The sequence below is a fragment of the Oncorhynchus mykiss genome, chromosome 19 (assembly GCF_057628025.1).
Source record: "Oncorhynchus mykiss isolate SJ-2025 chromosome 19, ASM5762802v1, whole genome shotgun sequence".
Taxonomy (NCBI): domain Eukaryota; kingdom Metazoa; phylum Chordata; class Actinopteri; order Salmoniformes; family Salmonidae; genus Oncorhynchus; species Oncorhynchus mykiss.
The window spans coordinates 7868466-7887492 of record NC_143040.1 but is presented as its reverse complement, the minus strand read 5'-3'; the positions used below and the strand labels follow the sequence as shown (position 1 = coordinate 7887492).

The following is a 19027-nucleotide window of genomic DNA, read 5'->3' as shown; positions in this document are numbered from 1 at the left end:
TTCCTGTGTGTGTGTGTGTGTGTGTGTGTGTGTGTGTGTGTGTGTGTGTGTGTGTGTGTGTGTGTGTGTGTGTGTGTGTGTGTGTGTGTGTGTGTGTGTGTGTGTGTGTGTGTGTGTGTGTAACTTGAGATGGACAAACAAAACAGACAGACGGACAGATTGAGGGCTAATGTGACCATGACTCATAGTAGACAGTCTCTGGAGACACTGCTTTCTCTCTGTCTGTCTCTCTCTCTTTCTCTGTCTCTCTCTGTCTCTCTCTCTCTCTGTCTCAATTCAATTCAAGGGCTTTATTGGCATGGGAAACGTGTTAACATTGCCAAAGCAAGTTAGGTAGATAATATACAAAAGTGAAATAATCAATAAAAATTAACAGTAAACATTACACATAGTCTAGCTCTCTCTGTCTCTCTCTCTCTCGCTCTCTCGCTCTCTCTGTCTCTCTCTGTCTCTCTCTGTCTCTCTGTCTCTGTCTCTCGGTCTCTGTCTCTCTGTCTCTCTGTCTCTCTGTCTCTCTGTATCTCTCTCTCTCTCTGTCTGTTTGTGTCATTATCTCTGTCTCTCTGGCTCTCTGTCTCTCTGTCTCTGTCTCTGTCTCTCTCTCTCTGTCTCTCTCTCTCTGTCTCTCTGTCTCTCTCTCTGTCTCTCTCTTTCTCTCTGTCTGTCTGTGTCATTCTCTATCTCTGTCTCTCTCTGTCTGTCTGTGTCATTCTCTCTCTCTCTGTCTCTCTCTGTCTCTCAATTCAATTCAATTCAATTCAAGGGCTTTATTGGCATGGGAAACATGTGTTAACATTGCCAAAGCAAGTGAGGTAGATAATATATAAAGTGAATATATAAAGTGAAATAAACAATAAAAATTAACAGTAAACATTACACATAAAGAAGTTTTTACAATGGTGTTTGTTCTTCACTGGTTGCCCTTTTCTCGTGGCAACATTGCCAAAGCAAGTGAAATAGATAATTAACAAAAGTGTAATAAACAATAAAAAGTGAACAGTGGATATTAGAAACACAAAAGTTACAAAAGAATAAAGACATTTCAATTGTCATATTACGTCTATATTTGTAGCGATGTGCAAATAGTTAAAGTACAAAAGGGAAAATAAATAAACATTGGTTTTAACAGTAAACATTACACATAAAGAAGTTTCAAAACAATAAAGACATTACAAATGTCATATTATATATATATACAGTGTTTTAACGATGTACAAATGGTTAAGGTACACAAGGGAAAATAAATAAACATTAATTTGGGTTGTATTTACAATGGTGTTTGTTCTTCACTGGTGGCCCTTTTCTTGTGACAACAGGTCACACATATTGCTGCTGTGATGTCACACTGGTATTTCACCCAGTAGATATGGGAGTTTATCAAAATTTGATTTACTTTGTGTAATCTGTGTAATCTGAGGAAATATGTCTCTCTAATATGGTCATACATTGGGCAGGAGGTTAGGAAGTGCAGCTCTGTTTCCATCTCATTTTGTGGGCAGTGAGCACATAGCCTGTCTTCTCATGAGAGCCATGTCTGCCTACGGCGGCCTTTCTCAATAGCAAGGCTATGCTCACTGAGTCTGTACATAGTCAAAGCTTTCCTTAAGTTTGTATCAGTCACAGTGGTCAGGTATTCTGCCACTGTGAACACTCTGTTTAGGGCGAAATAGCATTCTAGTTTGCTCTTTCCAATGTGTCAAGTAATTATCTTTTTGTTTTCTCATGATTTGGTTGGGTCTAATTGTGCTGCTGTCCTGGGGCTCTGTAGGGTGTGTTTGTGTTTGTGAACAGAGCCCCAGGACCAGCTTGCTTAGACTCTTCTCCAGGTTCATCTCTCTGTAGGTGATGGCTTTGTTATGGAAGGTTTGGGAATCGCTTCCTTTTAGATGGTTGTAGAATTTAACATCTCTTTCCTGGATTTTGGTAATTAGCGGGTATCGGCCTAATTCTGCTCTGTATGCATTATTTGGCGTTTTACATTGTACACAGAGGATACTCCGTCTTTCTCTCTCTCTCTCTCTCTCTCTCTCTCTCTCTGTCTCTCTCTCTCTCTCTCTCTCTCTCTCTCTCTCTTTTAACCTCTGTCTCACTCCTCTTCTTCTGATCTACAGTACCTTATATTATCAACCCTCTCTCTCTCTCTCTCTCTCTCTCTCTCTCTCTCACCCACCCCCTCTCTCTCACCCCCTCACTCCCCTCCCTCCCTCCCTCCCTCCCTCCCTCCCTCCCTCCCTCCCTCCCTCCCTCTCTCTCTAGTCTAATGGATGGTGTTAATGCCCATCATCAGTAATGTGTGTGTTCCATCATCAGTAATGTCTGTTATTTCCTACCAGCTGGGAGTCTCAGACCTAGGCTGTGTCCCAAATGGCACCATATATATATATATATATAGTACACTATTTATGACCAGGGCCTTAGAAACATGATACTGTCTTCATAATTCTTCCATCCATCTATCCATTTTTGATTCACTCACTCACCCATGTTTTCTTTCTGTGGCCGGGGAGGTTTAAGGGTTGCCAGGCCAACCATTGGAATAGGTTGTCAGGTGGGACGGAACCACTATCCATTACAACCACATGTCCAACATGGTCTGTCAGGTGGGACGGAACTACTATCCATTACAACCACATGTCCAACATGGTCTGTCAGGTGGGACGGAACCACTATCCATTACAACCACATGTCCAACATGGTCTGTCAGGTGGGACGGAACCACTATCCATTACAACCACATGTCCAACATGGTCTGTCAGGTGGGACGGAACCACTATCCATTACAACCACATGTCCAACATGGTCTGTCAGGTGGGACGGAACCACTATCCATTACAACCACATGTCCAACATGGTCTGTCAGGATCCATTTGAGATGATCCCCTCCTCACACAACTGATCCATTGGAGACCCATTTAAAAGAGACACCACAGCTGAGATTGGCAATTAGGAGCCATATTATTTGAAATCAATTGACATTATGCTCACCACATGTAGATTATCAGCCAATCGCAGCCTGTCTGGTCTACAGACCAATTAGAGCAACACAATCCCTAGTGACATCATCTCTGGTCCCTCAAAACCACATACAGCACTCTACTGAATAATATATACGTGTGTGTGTGTGTGTGTGTGTGTGTGTGTGTGTGTGTGTGTGTGTGTGTGTGTGTGTGTGTGCGTGCGTGTTTGTGAACTTTTATTTATTCAGGCGAGCCCAATTGAGACCAAGGTTTCATTTCCAATGGTGCCCCGAGGACAGAAAATAAATCAATTAATAAAATATAAATCTACAAGATAGAACAACAAGATAGAATAACAAGATGTAATACGCAGGAAGAGTAACTAGATAGAGTAACTATATAGACTAACCAGCTAGAATAACCAGATAGAATAACCAGATAGAATAACTAGATAGAATAACTAGATAGAATGACCAGATGGAATAACCAGATAGAATGACCAGATGGAATAACCAGATAGAATAACCAGCTAGAATAACCAGATAGAATAACCAGATAGAATAACAAGATGGAATAACCAGGTGGAATAACCAGACAGAATAACAAGGCGGAATAACCAGGTGGAATAACCAGGTGGAATAACCAGGTGGAATAACCAGGTGGAATAACCAGATGGAATAACCAGATGGAATAACCAGATGGAATAACCAGATGGAATAACCAGATAGAATAACCAGATGGAATAACCAGATGGAATAACCAGATGGAATAACCAGGTGGAATAACCAGATGGAATAACCAGATGGAATAACCAGGTGGAATAACCAGATGGAATAACCAGGTGGAATAACCAGATGGAATAACCAGATGGAATAACCAGATGGAATAACCAGATAGAATAACCAGATAGAATAACCAGGTGGAATAACCAGGTGGAATAACCAGATGGAATAACCAGATAGAATAACCAGATAGAATAACCAGATGGAATAACCAGGTGGAATAACCAGATGGAATAACCAGATGGAATAACCAGGTGGAATAACCAGATGGAATAACCAGGTGGAATAACCAGATGGAATAACCAGGTGGAATAACCAGATGGAATAACCAGATGGAATAACCAGGTGGAATAACCAGGTGGAATAACCAGATGGAATAACCAGATGGAATAACCAGGTGGAATAACCAGATGGAATAACCAGATGGAATAACCAGATGGAATAACCAGATGGAATAACCAGATGGAATAACCAGGTGGAATAACCAGGTGGAATAACCAGATAGAATAACCAGTACATTAGAACATCATAAACTACATATAAAGTCTAAATAATTGCACACCTCGTTGAAGTCATTTATCATCAGGGTTTTCAACCACTTTAGTGGCACCAGGGAATCCAAATGTCATGAATTGTGTAAGTCCAAAATGTGGAGTGTTAAAACTACATTTGGATTTAGCTGGTTTGGTGGCGGCCCGAGGAATGTCAAGAGTTAACTACCAATGTGAATGGGTTTGGTATCTCATGTTTTTATGAGTACTACCATACCCTGTTCAAAGGCACTTAAATATTTTGTCTTACCCATTCACCCTCTGAATGGCACACACACACAATCCATGTCTCAATTGTTTCAACGCCTAAAAATCCTTCATTAACCCGTCTCCTCCTCTTCATCTACACTGATTGAAGAGGATTTAACAGGTGACATCAATAATGGATCATGGTTTTAACCTGGAATCACCTGGTCAGTCTATGTCATGGAAAGATGCTTTGTACACTCCCCCATCGACTACCTGCTCGGACCCCCCTTTGGGCTTGGAGACATTGTTCCGTTGGTATCAAGGGACCTAACGTGTGCCAGGAAAACATTCCCCACACCAGTACACCTCCGCCACCAGCCTGTACCGTTGACAGCAGGCAGGACTGGTGGACTCATGGCCCCATAAGCATGACGCAACAGGAACCGGGATTCATCGGACTGGTCTAGGATCAGTGGGTTAACTGCCTGTTCAGGGGTAGTATGGCCCCATAAGCATGACGCAACAGGAACCGGGATTCATCGGACTGGTCTAGGATCAGTGGGTTAACTGGTCTAGGATCAGTGGGTTAACTGGTCTAGGATCAGTGGGTTAACTGCCTGTTCAGGGGTAGTATGGCCCCATGACGCAACAGGAACCGGGATTCATCGGACTGGTCTAGGATCAGTGGGTTAACTGCCTGTTCAGGGGTAGTATGGCCCCATAAGCATGACGCAACAGGAACCGGGATTCATCGGACTGGTCTAGGATCAGTGGGTTAACTGCCTGTTCAGGGGTAGTATGGCCCCATAAGCATGACGCAACAGGAACCGGGATTCATCGGACTGGTCTAGGATCAGTGGGTTAACTGCCTGTTCAGGGGTAGTATGGCCCCATAAGCATGACGCAACAGGAACCGGGATTCATCGGACAAGGCGATGTATTTCCATTCCTCATTTGTCCAGTGTTGGTGATTGCGTGTCCGCAGGAGCCATTTCTTCTTGTTTTTAGCTGATAGTAGTGGAAACCGGTGTGTTTGTCTGCTGCAATAGCCCATCCGTGACAAGTATCAACGACTGTTGTACTGCACCATTATTTATCTGTTTGTGGACTGCCTATTAGCCTTTGTGCGATTCTTGCCATTTTCCTTCGACCCATCTCGATCAACGAGTTGTTTACGCCCACAGGACTGATGTGTTTTTCTTGTCACACCATTCTCTGTAAACCCTAGACACTGTCGTGAAAAACACAGGAGTCCGTTTCTGAGATATCGGCGGCCATACCGTGCTCAAAGCTGCTTCGGTCACTGGTTTTGACCCTTCTAACGTTCAATTGAACAGTAACTGAATGCCTTAATGCCTGTCTGCCTGCTTTATTTAGAGTTGCTTCGGTCACTCGTTTTGACCATTCTAACGTTCAATGGAACAGTAACTGAATGCCTTAATGCCTGTCTGCCTGCTTTATATAGAGTTGCTTCGGTCACTCGTTTTGACCATTCTAACGTTCAATGGAACAGTAACTGAATGCCCGTCTGCCTGCTTTATTTAGCAAGCCACAGCCATGTGAGTCACTGCCTGTAGGAGCGATCCATTTTTGTGAACAGGGTGGTCTTCCTAAACTGGCCACTGTGTGTAGTTTGAAGTAAAAAAAAAAAACTTCTTAGCTGAAAGGTGCCAGTGATTCTAATATTTTTTTTTTACCTATTTAGCTTTAGCTCAGTCAAGAGGAGCCAGTCAAGAGGTAGAATCAGTCAATTTAGCTTTAGCCCAGTCAAGAGGAGCCAGTCAAGAGGTAGAATCAGTCAATTTAGCTTTAGCCCAGTCAAGAGGAGCCAGTCAAGAGGTAGAATCAGTCAATTTAGCTTTAGCCCAGTCAAGAGAAGCCAGTCAAGTTTAGCTTTAGCCCTTTCTGACAATTAATGCGTGATCCATGAATTGTCTTTAACCCTTGATTTTTTATATGGGGCATGCTGATCTGCAACAGTTAAAGTTAAAGGGAGAGAGAGGGAGGGAGGGAGGGAGGGAGGGAGGGAGGGAGGGGTGAGGGAGGGAGGGAGGGAGGGAGGGAGGGAGGGAGGGAGGGAGGGAGGGAGGGAGGGAGGGAGGGGGGTGAGGGAGGAAGGGAGGGGGGTGAGGGAGGGAGCGAGAGAGAGGGAGGGAGGGAGGGAGGGAGGGAGGGGTGAGGGAGGGAGAGAGAGGGAGGGAGGGAGGGAGGGAGGGAGGGAGGGAGGGAGGGAGGGAGGGAGGGAGGGAGGGGTAAAACATTTAAAGATCTGAATCAGAGATAGAGGACACACCCTCCCAGTCAGACATCCCTAGGTCATACAGGAAATGTTGCTCATTGAAAGTTATGACATGTCTTCGTGCATACCTCTAATGCAGGCAATGGAACAATAGTCACAATGTTAATCTATATTTGAACCCCTGCTCTCATCCTTGGCCTCTGACCTTTAACCCCCGTCTGTAGTTAAATGGAGGAGCGGGACAGAAGCCGCTCCCCGTCCCGCAGGACCAGTCGGGTGGAGCAGGTGGTGGGGCGATGGCTACGACGCTCCAGGGATTCCAGCAGCAGGTTAGTACTAACCAGGTCAGCCACGTAACACAGTTAGCTTTGGCATTAGGCCTGGCTAGTTTGGGTTTGACTGGGATAGCCAGGGAGCTAGTAATGGCTTTGTCTGGGTTAGGCCTGCGGGGTAGAAATGGGTTCGTCTGGGTTAGGCCTGGGGTCTAGTAATGGGTTTGTCTAAATGGTTTTATTTGGGTTAGGCCTAGTTATTCAAGGCAATATTGGACATCATCTGTTGGAGACTATTATGAGGAAGTGTTTCCTTGTTTGTTTTGATTGGCTGATACCTTGTCCTCTGGCTGATACCTGGTCTCTACCCCAATCAGAGAGCGTATCCTGGTAGATGGGAAGGCGGCTGCGGGGGGAGAGTCTAGCGGTCAGGATCAGAAGAACAGCTACCCGGTTAGACTGACCGTCCAGATCCTACGAGACCCCCTCCTCAACACTCATGGAATCACCCTGACACCTCAGACACCCATACTGGTGCAGGACATCACCCCAGGTAGGCTACATAAACATGACATAGGACTATCATAACCTGACATAGAACTATCATAACCTGACATAGGACTATCATAACCTGACATAGGACTATCATAACCCTGACATAGGACTATCATAACCCTGACATAGGACTATCATAACCCTGACATAGGACCATCATAACCCTGACATAGGACTATATTGTGCTGTCATGAGCTTGGGACCGCTGGACAGATTAATTTAACAATCAACATCTGATGAGAAAAACAGCAAGAGAAAAAAACAAACATATGGTTTCAGAGTCACTTGAAGATTTGATTTAATAATTTGGTTGGTTGGGTGGCAGAATTAGTTAGTTATTAGTTATTAGTTATCAGACCAATTAGTTATGCTGTTGAATTCAGGTGGCAGTCTTTTGACCAATCATCCTTTGCTAAACTGAGATCCTGGCAGTCTTGCTAGTGATTACTCCATCAGGTGCAGGATCCAACTACATCTATGATCAAATTATTGAATCCGATTGTGATGTCATTGAGATTGACAAGCTGTACAGAAAAGGGAGAAGAGGGGTTTTGTGTGGTTCCATAGGCTCCATTAGGGTTTGTGTTGTTATAAGCCCAGGTGGAGACTGAGGGTGGGTCGCTAATGGCACCCGATTCCCTATATAGTGTACAACTTTTGACCAGAGTCCTAGTAGTGCCCTATAGAGAACAGGGTGCCATTTGGGACACAGTGAGAGGAGGGGGAAGGTTGCTGAGCTAGTGGAAGTATCGCTGGTGTGTGTGTGGTGGTGGTTACAGTAATGAGAGGAACGGTTCATGGGAGATCAATAGGACAACAAAGGGTTTATCCTCATATGCTGTATAGTACCTACAGTAGGGCCCTGTGTGTATGGATGTGTATAGACTACCCTCACAGACCTACTGTATATAGACTACCCTCACAGACCTACTGTATATAGACTACCCTCACAGACCTACTGTATATAGACTACCCTCACAGACCTACTGTATATAGACTACCCTCACAGACCTACTGTATATAGACTACCCTCACAGACCTACTGTATATAGACTACCCTCACAGACCTACTGTATATAGACTACCCTCACAGACCTACTGTATATAGACTACCCTCACGGACCTACTGTATATAGACTACCCTCACAGACCTACTGTATATAGACTACCCTCATAGACCTACTGTATATAGACTACCCTCACAGACCTACTGTATATAGACTACCCTCACAGACCTACTGTATATAGACTACCCTCACAGACCTACTGTATATAGACTACCCTCACAGACCTACTGTATATAGACTACCCTCACAGACCTACTGTATATAGACTACCCTCACAGACCTACTGTATATAGACTACCCTCACAGACCTACTGTATATAGACTACCCTCACAGACCTACTGTATATAGACTACCCTCACAGACCTACTGTATATAGACTACCCTCACAGACCTACTATATATAGACTACCCTCACAGACGTACTGTATATAGACCACCCTCACAGACCTACTGTATATAGACTACCCTCACAGACCTACTGTAAATACAGTGGGGCAGAAAAGTATTTAGTCAGCCACCAATTGTGCAAGTTCTCCCACTTAAAAAGATGAGAGAGGCCTGTAATTTTCATCATAGGTACACTTAAACTATGACAGACAGCTAGTCTGACTGGGGACAGCTAGTCTAACTGGGGACAGCTAGTCTTACTGGGGACAGTTAGTCTGACTGGGGACAGCTAGTCTAACTGGGGACAGCTAGTCTAACTGGGGACAGCTAGTCTTACTGGGGACAGTTAGTCTGACTGGGGACAGCTAGTCTAACTGGGGACAGCTAGTCTGACTGGGGACAGCTAGTCTTACTGGGGACAGCTAGTCTAACTAGGGACAGCTAGTCTAACTGGAGACAGCTAGTCTTACTGGGGAAAGCTAGTCTAACTGGGGACAGCTAGTCTAACTGGGGACAGCTAGTCTAAATTGGGGACAGCTAGTCTTACTGTGGACAGCTAGTCTAACTGGAGACAGCTAGTCTTACTGGGGACAGCTAGTCTAACTGGGGACAGCTAGTCTTACTGTGGACAGCTAGTCTTACTGTGGGCAGCTACTCTTACTGGAGACAGCTAGTCTAACTGGAGACAGCTAGTCTAACTGGGGACAGCTAGTCTTACTGGGGACAGCTAGTCTTACTAGGGACAGCTAGTCTAACTGGAGACAGCTAGTCTTACTGGGGAAAGCTAGTCTAACTGGGGACAGCTAGTCTAACTGGGGACAGCTAGTCTAACTTGGGGACAGCTAGTCTTACTGTGGACAGCTAGTCTAACTGGAGACAGCTAGTCTTACTGGGGACAGCTAGTCTAACTAGGGACAGCTAGTCTAACTGGGGACAGCTAGTCTTACTGTGGACAGCTAGTCTTACTGGGGACAGCTAGTCTTACTGGGGACAGCTAGTCTAACTGGGGACAGCTAGTCTTACTGGGGATAGCTATTCTAACTGGAGACAGCTAGTCTTACTGGGGACAGCTAGTCTAACTGGGGACAGCTAGTCTAACTGGAGACAGCTAGTACATAAACACAACCAGTAGGTCACATGGGGTACATAAACACAACCAGTAGGTCACATGGGGTACATAAACACAACCAGTAGGTCACATGGGGTACATAAACACAACCAGTAGGGCACATGGGGTACATAAACACAACCAGTAGGACACATGGGGTACATACACACAACCAGTAGGTCACATGGGGTACATAAACACAACCAGTAGGTCACATGGGGTACATAAACACAACCAGTAGGTCACATGGGGGAGGGGCGTTGTGCTTTTTTGTTTTTTGTAACCACGTTTGCTGTTCCTCTGCGCCACATCAGATGGACACACACACTACAGATAGTAACGGCCCCCTGAGGCTGGGCTCTCTGGCACTGATCTCAGTAATACCACCATCTGTCTCTGTCTCTCTGTCCCTGTTGCTCTGCCCTCCCTCCTGTTGACTCAAAAACCCTGAGAGTCAGAGACAGAGAGTCAGATAGAGAGAGAGAGAGAAAGTTAGAGAGAGAGAGAGGGAGAGAGTCAGAGAGAGAGAGAGTCAGAGAGAGTCAGAGACAGAGAGAGAGTCAGAGAGAGAGAGAGAGAGTCAGAGACAGAGAGAGAGTCAGAGAGAGAGAGCGAGTCAGAGAGAGAGTCAGAGAGAGAGAGAGGGAGAGAGTCAGAGACAGAGAGAGTCAGAGAGAGAGTCAGGGAGAGAGAGAGAGTCAGAGACAGAGACAGAGTCAGAGAGAGAGTCAGAGAGAGTCAGAGACAGAGAGAGAGTCAGAGAGAGAGTCAGAGAGAGAGAGAGAGTCAGAGACAGAGAGTGTGAATCCTTTATCAGCAATGATCTGTTATATACTCTGTTGATCAAGATGATGAGGAAGAGGATCCTGTGTGTTTGTGTGTGGGTAGCGGGGCCGGCTGATGGAAGGCTCGTCCCTGGCGACCAGGTCGTAAAGATTAACAATGTTGCCGTCGACGACCTGACCCCAGAGCAAGCGGCTGACCTCATCAGGTACAATAACACACACGCACAAACACACACACACACGCATGCATACATACTCACAAACACACAAGCATTTATTTATCATATTGACCCCCACTCTCTGTCCCTCTCTCTGTCTCTCCCTCTCTCTCTCTCTCTCTCTCTCTCTCTCTCTCTGTCTCTCTCTCTCTCCCTCCCCCTAGGGAGTGTCAGCACTCTGTGATGATAACGGTCCTCAGAAACTCAGCGGTGAGTCACTATGTTTTCCATGTTGTATTCTTCCTTCAGTTAACAGTTGCTCTCTTCATCAACAGAGAAACCACACACACACACCCAGGTGCTCCATCATGGTTCCCCACAGGCAGCAGAGTGTTGTCACGCCTTTATTATGACCTAGTAGTGTGGCCTCGGCGTGTGTGTGTGTGTGTGTGTGGCCTCGGCGTGTGTGTGTCTGCTTGCCTGCGTGTTGATGAATGGGCAACTGCAGATATTTTTAACAACACACTTTATCCATTAGGAACACTGACTCTTTTCAACAACAACACACATAGTTTTCCCCATTAGGAACACTGACTCTTCTCAACAACAACACACATAGTTTTATCCATTAGGAACACTCCCTGGATGTGTTGCAGTGGCTGGCGTTACCTACAGTGGAGAAACCCCAACAACATTTACGTTTGTCTGAGATCATTGTCTCTGAGGTTCTGTTGTTTATCAGCCTGTTGGGTTGATCAGTCAGATTAGTGTCTCTGAGGTTCTGTTGTTTATCAGCCTGTTGGGTTGATCAGTCAGATTAGTGTCTCTGAGGTTCTGTTGTTTATCAGCCTGTTGGGTTGATCAGTCAGATTAGTGTCTCTGAGGTTCTGTTGTTTATCAGCCTGTTGGGTTGATCAGTCAGACTCGTGTCTCTGAGGTTCTGTTGTTTATCAGCCTGTTGGGTTGATCAGTCAGACTCGTGTCTCTGAGGTTCTGTTGTTTATCAGCCTGTTGGGTTGATCAGTCAGATTAGTGTCTCTGAGGTTCTGTTGTTTATCCACTACCTGTTAGTTTTCAGATCTAGATTTTTTTAGGGTTTACTGACACTTTATTTAGACAGGTATAGAAACAGATTGATATACAGGAAGGAGGCAGACAACAGGAAGGAGAAGGGGTTTGAACCCGGATAGGGTGAGGAGAATGTTATTTGTCTATGCTGTGAGCATTACCGCTAAACCACAGTTTGTGCAGTCTGTGTCCTTGTGCCTTTTGGAAACTCTGTCTAATTTCTCCTCCTGTGGTTTCCCAGGGACCCAAGTCCTAATTTCTCCTCCTGTGGTTTCTCAGGGACCCAAGTCCTAATTTCTCCTCCTGTGGCTTCTCAGGGACCCAAGTCCTAATTTCTCCTCCTGTGGTTTCTCAGGGACCCAAGTCCTAATTTCTCCTCCTGTGGTTTCTCAGGGACCCAAGTCCTAATTTCTCCTCCTGTGGTTTCTCAGGGACCCAAGTCCTAATTTCTCCTCCTGTGGTTTCTCAGGGACCCAAGTCCTAATTTCTCCTCCTGTGGTTTCTCAGGGACCCAAGTCTTCCTTCATCACCCCAGAAAAGAGAGCTAAACTCCGGTCCAACCCGGTCAAAGTTCGCTTTGCTGAGGAGGTTGAGGTCAATAGTCACTCTCAGGTACGTCAGACTCTTAACGACACCCTATTGTCACTGCCTGATGTGTTATAAGCCCTTTATGAAGCTGTTGTGTCATATCTGTCCAGGATTCATGTATGATCTAGTCTATGCAGTGACTTCTAGAGCACCAGATGGACATGTCTGTTAATGCTTTATGGAGCTGACATGACTGCTGTATGGAGCCAGTCGCAAGTGGTTTATCTCTCAGCCATATGACAACCCCATATTCCTCCCTATCCTCACTGCTTGGCTTTCACTGTGGTTTAGATGTCCTGTCCCTGTAGATGTCCTGTCCCTTTAGATGTCCTGTCCCTTTAGATGTCCTGTCCCTGTAGATGTCCTGTCCCTTTAGATGTCCTGTCCCTTTAGATGTCCCTTTAGATGTCCCTTTAGATGTCCCTTTAGATGTCCTGTCCCTTTAGATGTCCTGTCCCTTTAGATGTCCTGTCCCTTCAGAGGTCCTGTCCCTTTAGATGTCCTGTCCCTGTAGATGTCCTGTCCCTGTAGATGTCCTGTCCCTTTAGATGTCCCTGTAGATGTCCTGTCCCTTTAGATGTCCTGTCCCTGTAGATGTCCTGTCCCTTTAGATGTCCTGTCCCTGTAGATGTCCTGTCCCTTTAGATGTCCTGTCCCTTTATATGTCCTGTCCCTTTAGATGTCCTGTCCCTGTAGATATCCTGTCCCTTTAGATGTCCTGTCCCTTTAGATGTCCTGTCCCTTTAGATGTCCTGTCCCTTTAGATGTCCCTTTAGATGTCCTGTCCCTTTAGATGTCCTGTCCCTTTAGATGTCCTGTCCATTTAGATGTCCTGTCCCTTTAGATGTCCTGTCCCTTTAGATGTCCTGTCCCTTTAGATGTCCCTTTATAGATGTCCTGTCACTTTAGATGTCCTGTCCCTTTAGATGTCCTGTCCATTTAGATGTCCTGTCCCTTTAGATGTCCTGTCCATTTAGATCTCCTGTCCCTGTAGATGTCCTGTCCCTTTAGATATCCTGTCCCTTTAGATGTCCTGTCCCTTTAGATGTCCCTTTAGATGTCCCTTTAGATGTCCTGTCCCTTTAGATGTCCTGTCCCTTTAGATGTCCCTTTAGATGTCCCTTTAGATGTCCTGTCCCTTTAGATGTCCTGTTCCTGTAGATGTCCTGCCCCTTTAGATGTCCCTTTAGATGTCCTGTCCCTTTAGATTACCCTTTAGATGTCCTGTCCCTTTAGATGTCCTGTCCCTTTAGATGTCCTGTCCCTGTAGATGTCCCTTTAGATGTCCTGTCCCTTTAGATGTCCTGTCCCTGTAGATGTCCCTTTAGATGTCCTGTCCCTTTAGATGTCCTGTCCCCGTAGATGTCCCTTTAGATGTCCTGTCCCTGTAGATGTCCCTTTAGATGTCCTTTCCCTGTTGATGTCCCTTTAGATGTCCTGTCCCTTTAGATGTCCTGTCCCTTTAGATATCCTGTCCCTGTAGATGTCCTGTCCCTTTTGATGTCCTGTCCCTTTAGATGTCCTGTCCCTTTAGATGTCCTGTCCCTGTAGATGTCCCTTTAGATGTCCTGTCCCTTTAGATGTCCTGTCCATTTAGATGTCCTGTCCCTTTAGATGTCCTGTCCCTTTAGATGTCCCTTTAGATGTCCTGTCACTTTAGATGTCCTGTCCCTTTAGATGTCCTGTCCATTTAGATGTCCTGTCCCTTTAGATGTCCTGTCCCTTTAGATGTCCTGTCCCTTTAGATGTCCTGTCCATTTAGATGTCCTGTCCCTTTAGATGTCCTGTCCCTGTAGATGTCCTGTCCCTTTAGATGTCCTGTCCCTTTAGATGTCCTGTCCATTTAGATGTCCTGTCCCTTTAGATGTCCTGTCCCTGTAGATGTCCTGTCCCTTTAGATGTCCTGTCCCTTTAGATGTCCTGTCCCTTTAGATGTCCCTTTAGATGTCCTGTCCCTTTAGATGTCCTGTCCCTGTAGATGTCCCTTTAGATGTCCTGTCCCTGTTGATGTCCCTTTAGATGTCCTGTCCCTGTTGATGTCCCTTTAGATGTCCTGTCCCTTTAGATGTCCTGTCCCTTTAGATGTCCTGTCCCTGTAGATGTCCTGTCCCTTTAGATGTCCTGTCCCTTTAGATGTCCTGTCCCTTTAGATGTCCTGTCCCTTTAGATGTCCCTTTAGATGTCCCATCCCTTTAGATGTCCTGTCCCTGTAGATGTCCCTTTAGATGTCCTGTCCCTTTAGATGTCCTGTCCCTTTAGATGTCCTGTCCCTGTAGATGTCCCTTTAGATGTCCTGTCCCTTTAGATGTCCTGTCCCTGTAGATGTCCCTTTAGATGTCCTGTCCCTGTAGATGTCCCTTTAGATGTCCTGTCCCTTTAGATGTCCTGTCCCTGTAGATGTCCTGTCCCTTTAGATGTCCTGTCCCTTTAGATGTCCTGTTCCTTTAGATGTCCTTTCCCTTTAGATGTCCTGTCCCTTTAGATGTCCTGTCCCTTTAGAGGTCCTGTCCCTTTCCTGTAAATACAAGTGAGAAGGAACAAGCTCCCCGTAGGACTCCATACAGAAAGGAACAAGCTCCCTGGAGGACTCCATACAGAAAGGAACAAGCTCCCTGGAGGACTCCATACAGAAAGGAACAAGCTCCCTGGAGGACTCCATACAGAAAGGAACAAGCTCCCTGGAGGACTCCATACAGAAAGGAACAAGCTCCCTGTAGGACTCCATACAGAAAGGAACAAGCTCCCTGGAGGACTCCATACAGAAAGGAACAAGCTCCCTGGAGGACTCCATACAGAAAGGAACAAGCTCCCTGGAGGACTCCATACAGAAAGGAACAAGCTCCCTGGAGGACTCCATACAGAAAGGAACAAGCTCCCTGGAGGACTCCATACAGAAAGGAACAAGCTCCCTGGAGGACTCCATACAGAAAGGAACAAGCTCCCTGTAGGACTCCATACAGAAAGGAACAAGCTCCCTGGAGGACTCCATACAGAAAGGAACAAGCTCCCTGGAGGACTCCATACAGAAAGGAACAAGCTCCCTGGAGGACTCCATACAGAAAGGAACAAGCTCCCTGGAGGACTCCATACAGAAAGGAACAAGCTCCCTGGAGGACTCCATACAGAAAGGAACAAGCTCCCTGTAGGACTCCATACAGAAAGGAACAAGCTCCCTGTAGGACTCCATACAGAAAGGAACAAGCTCCCTGGAGGACTCCATACAGAAAGGAACAAGCTCCCTGGAGGACTCCATACAGAAAGGAACAAGCTCCCTGGAGGACTCCATACAGAAAGGAACAAGCTCCCTGGAGGACTCCATACAGAAAGGAACAAGCTCCATGGAGGACTCCATACAGAAAGGAACAAGCTCCCTGGAGGACTCCATACAGAAAGGAACAAGCTCCCTGGAGGACTCCATACAGAAAGGAACAAGCTCCCTGGAGGACTCCATACAGAAAGGAACAAGCTCCCTGGAGGACTCCATACAGAAAGGAACAAGCTCCCTGGAGGACTCCATACAGAAAGGAACAAGCTCCCTGGAGGACTACATACAGAAAGGAACAAGCTCCCTGGAGGACTCCATACAGAAAGGAACAAGCTCCCTGGAGGACTCCATACAGAAAGGAACAAGCTCCCTGGAGGAATCCATACAGAAAGGAACAAGCTCCCTGGAGGACTCCATACAGAAAGGAACAGACAAGAGGGGGGACCACAAGCTTCCGCTAGTGATCAGAGACAGAGGCTGCATCTCAAGTCCCTACAAAGTGTACTACTGTTGACCAGGTCCCTATTCCCTATATACTGTACTACTAGTGACCAGAGCCATATTCACTATATAGTGTACTACTGTTGACCAGAGCCCTATTCCCTATATAGTGTACTACTAGTGACCAGAGCCATATTCCCTATATAGTGTACTACTGTTGACCAGGGCCCTGTTCCCTACACAGTGTAATACTGTTTACCAGGGCCCTGTTCCCTACACAGTGTAATACTGTTGACCAGGGCCCTATTCCCTATATATAGTGTACTACTGTTGACCAGAGCCCTATTCCCTATATAGTGTACTACTGTTGACCAGGGCCCTATTCCCTATATAGTGTACTACTGTTGACCAGGGCCCTATTCCCTATATAGTGTACTACTGTTGACCAGGGCCCTATTCCCTATATAGTGTACTACTGTTGACCAGAACTTTGGCATATAGGATATAGGTTCCCATTTGGGACTCATACGGAGACAGAGTGGTCGTATCGAGGGCTGGATGATTCCCTGATTACAGGAGAAAACGCTGAGTTTACACAACATGAGGAAAACTTGCTCTTTCCATGACACAGACTGACCAGGTGAATCCAGGTGAAAGATATGATCCCTTGTTGATGTCACCTGTTAAATCCACTTCAATCAGTGTAGATGAAGGGGAGGAGACCTGGTTAAAGATGAAGGGGAGGAGACCTGGTTAAAGATGAAGGGGAGGAGACCTGGTTAAAGATGAAGGGGAGGAGACCTGGTTAAAGATTAAGGGGAGGAGACCTGGTTAAAGATGAAGGGGAGGAGACCTGGTTAAAGATGAAGGGGAGGAGACCTGGTTAAAGATGAAGGGGAGGAGACGGGTTAAAGAAGGATTTTATGCCTTGAGACAATTCAAACATGGATTGTGTGTGTACCATTCAGAGGGTGAATGGACATATTTAAGTATCTTTGAACGGGGTATGGTAGTAGGTGCCAGGCGCACCAGTTTTTGTCAAGAACTGCAACGCTGCTGGGTTTTTCACACTCAACAGTTGCCCGTGTGTATCAAGAATGGTTCATCACCCAAAGGACATCCATCCAACTTGACACAACTGTGGGAATAATTGGAGTCAACATGGGCCAGCCTCGCTGTGGAACGATTTCAACACATTGTAGAGTCCATAGCCCGATAAATTGAGGCTGTTCTGAGGGCAAAGGGAGGATGCAACTCAATATTAGGAAGGTGTTGTTCTGTATACTCAGTGTAAACGCACTATTAACGATTAGAGGGGAGCAGAGAGAAGGGTGGAGGGGGAGAGAGAGAGAGAAGGGTGGGGGAGGAAGGGAGCGGAGCGAGGGGTGGAGAGAGAGAGAGAGTGAGAGAGAAAGGGTTGGAGGAAGAGAGAGAAAGCAAGAGAGAGAGAGAGAGAGGTGGAGGGAGAATGAAAGAGAGATGAGAGGGGGGGTGGAGCGAGAGAGAGAGAACAACAGGAAGAGATTGAGTGGTTGGATCAATGCCAGTCTGATTCCCTTCAGAACAGCTGTGATTACAGAAGAATAATGTATTGAAAGGGAGGAGGAGAGAGTGGAAGAGAGGGGGTGAGAGGAGGAACATAAAGAGGGAGGGAGAGACATGAAAAACACAGTATAATAGACAGAGAGACAGATGGAGAAAGACAGATGGAAAGAGACAGAGAGACAGAGAAAGGCAGATATATATTTAGAGAGAGAGACAGAGAGAGAGGCAGATATATATTTAGAGAGAGAGACAGAGAGAGAGGCAGATATATATTTAGACAGAGAGACAGAGAGACAGATATATATTTAGACAGAGAGACAGAGAGAGAAGCAGATATATATTTAGAGAGAGAGAACCTATATTTATGTTTATTTATTTTCCCTTTCGTACTTTAACTATTTGCACATCGTTACAACATTGTTTATGGACATAATATGACATTTGAAATGTCTTTATTCTTATGGAATTTTTGTAAGTGTAATGTTTACTGTAATGTTTTTGTAAGTGTAATGTTTACTAATTTTTTATTTATTTTTTTATTATTATTTATTTTTTATTTATTTATTCATTTCACTTTTGTTTATCTTCTATTTCACTTGCTTTGGCAACGTAAACATACTTTTCCCAAGCCAATAAAGCACTTACGTTGAATTGAGAGAGACAGAGACACAGAGAGACAGACAGAGAGAGAGATACCGTGGGATATGCGTCAACAGCAGCCATGGGAAAATCTTCTGCATTATCATTATCATTATTAACAGCAGACTCGTACATTTCGTCTGTGAAAAACAATGTACTGAGCAATTGTCAAATTGGCTTTTTGCCAAATTACCGTACAACAGACCACATATTCACCCCGCAGACCTTAATTGACAAACAAACAAACCCAACAAAGGCAAAGTCTTCTCATGCTTTGTTGATTTCTAAAAAGCTTTTGATTTGGCACGAATGCCTGCTATACAAATTGATGGAAAGTTGTGTTGGGGGAAAAACATACAACATCATAAAATTAATCTACATAAACAACAAGTGTGTAAAATAAATTTAAAAAAAACACATTTCTTTCCAC

The 19027-nt window shown here is 45.4% G+C and overlaps 1 protein-coding gene across 2 annotated transcripts in view; it reads left to right on the top strand.

Annotated features, from left to right (window-relative positions):
• Nucleotides 1–19027, top strand: part of frmpd1a (FERM and PDZ domain containing 1a) — an 81761-nt gene that overhangs the window by 34079 nt on the left and 28655 nt on the right. For both annotated transcript variants that reach the window (XM_090210007.1, XM_090210008.1), the window contains exons 3-7: nt 6943–7047; nt 7368–7543; nt 10997–11099; nt 11276–11321; nt 12627–12731. In XM_090210007.1, the coding sequence (XP_090066133.1) occupies nt 6947–7047; nt 7368–7543; nt 10997–11099; nt 11276–11321; nt 12627–12731 (531 nt within the window). In that variant the 5' untranslated portion in view covers nt 6943–6946. The remainder of the gene's footprint in view (nt 1–6942; nt 7048–7367; nt 7544–10996; nt 11100–11275; nt 11322–12626; nt 12732–19027) is intronic.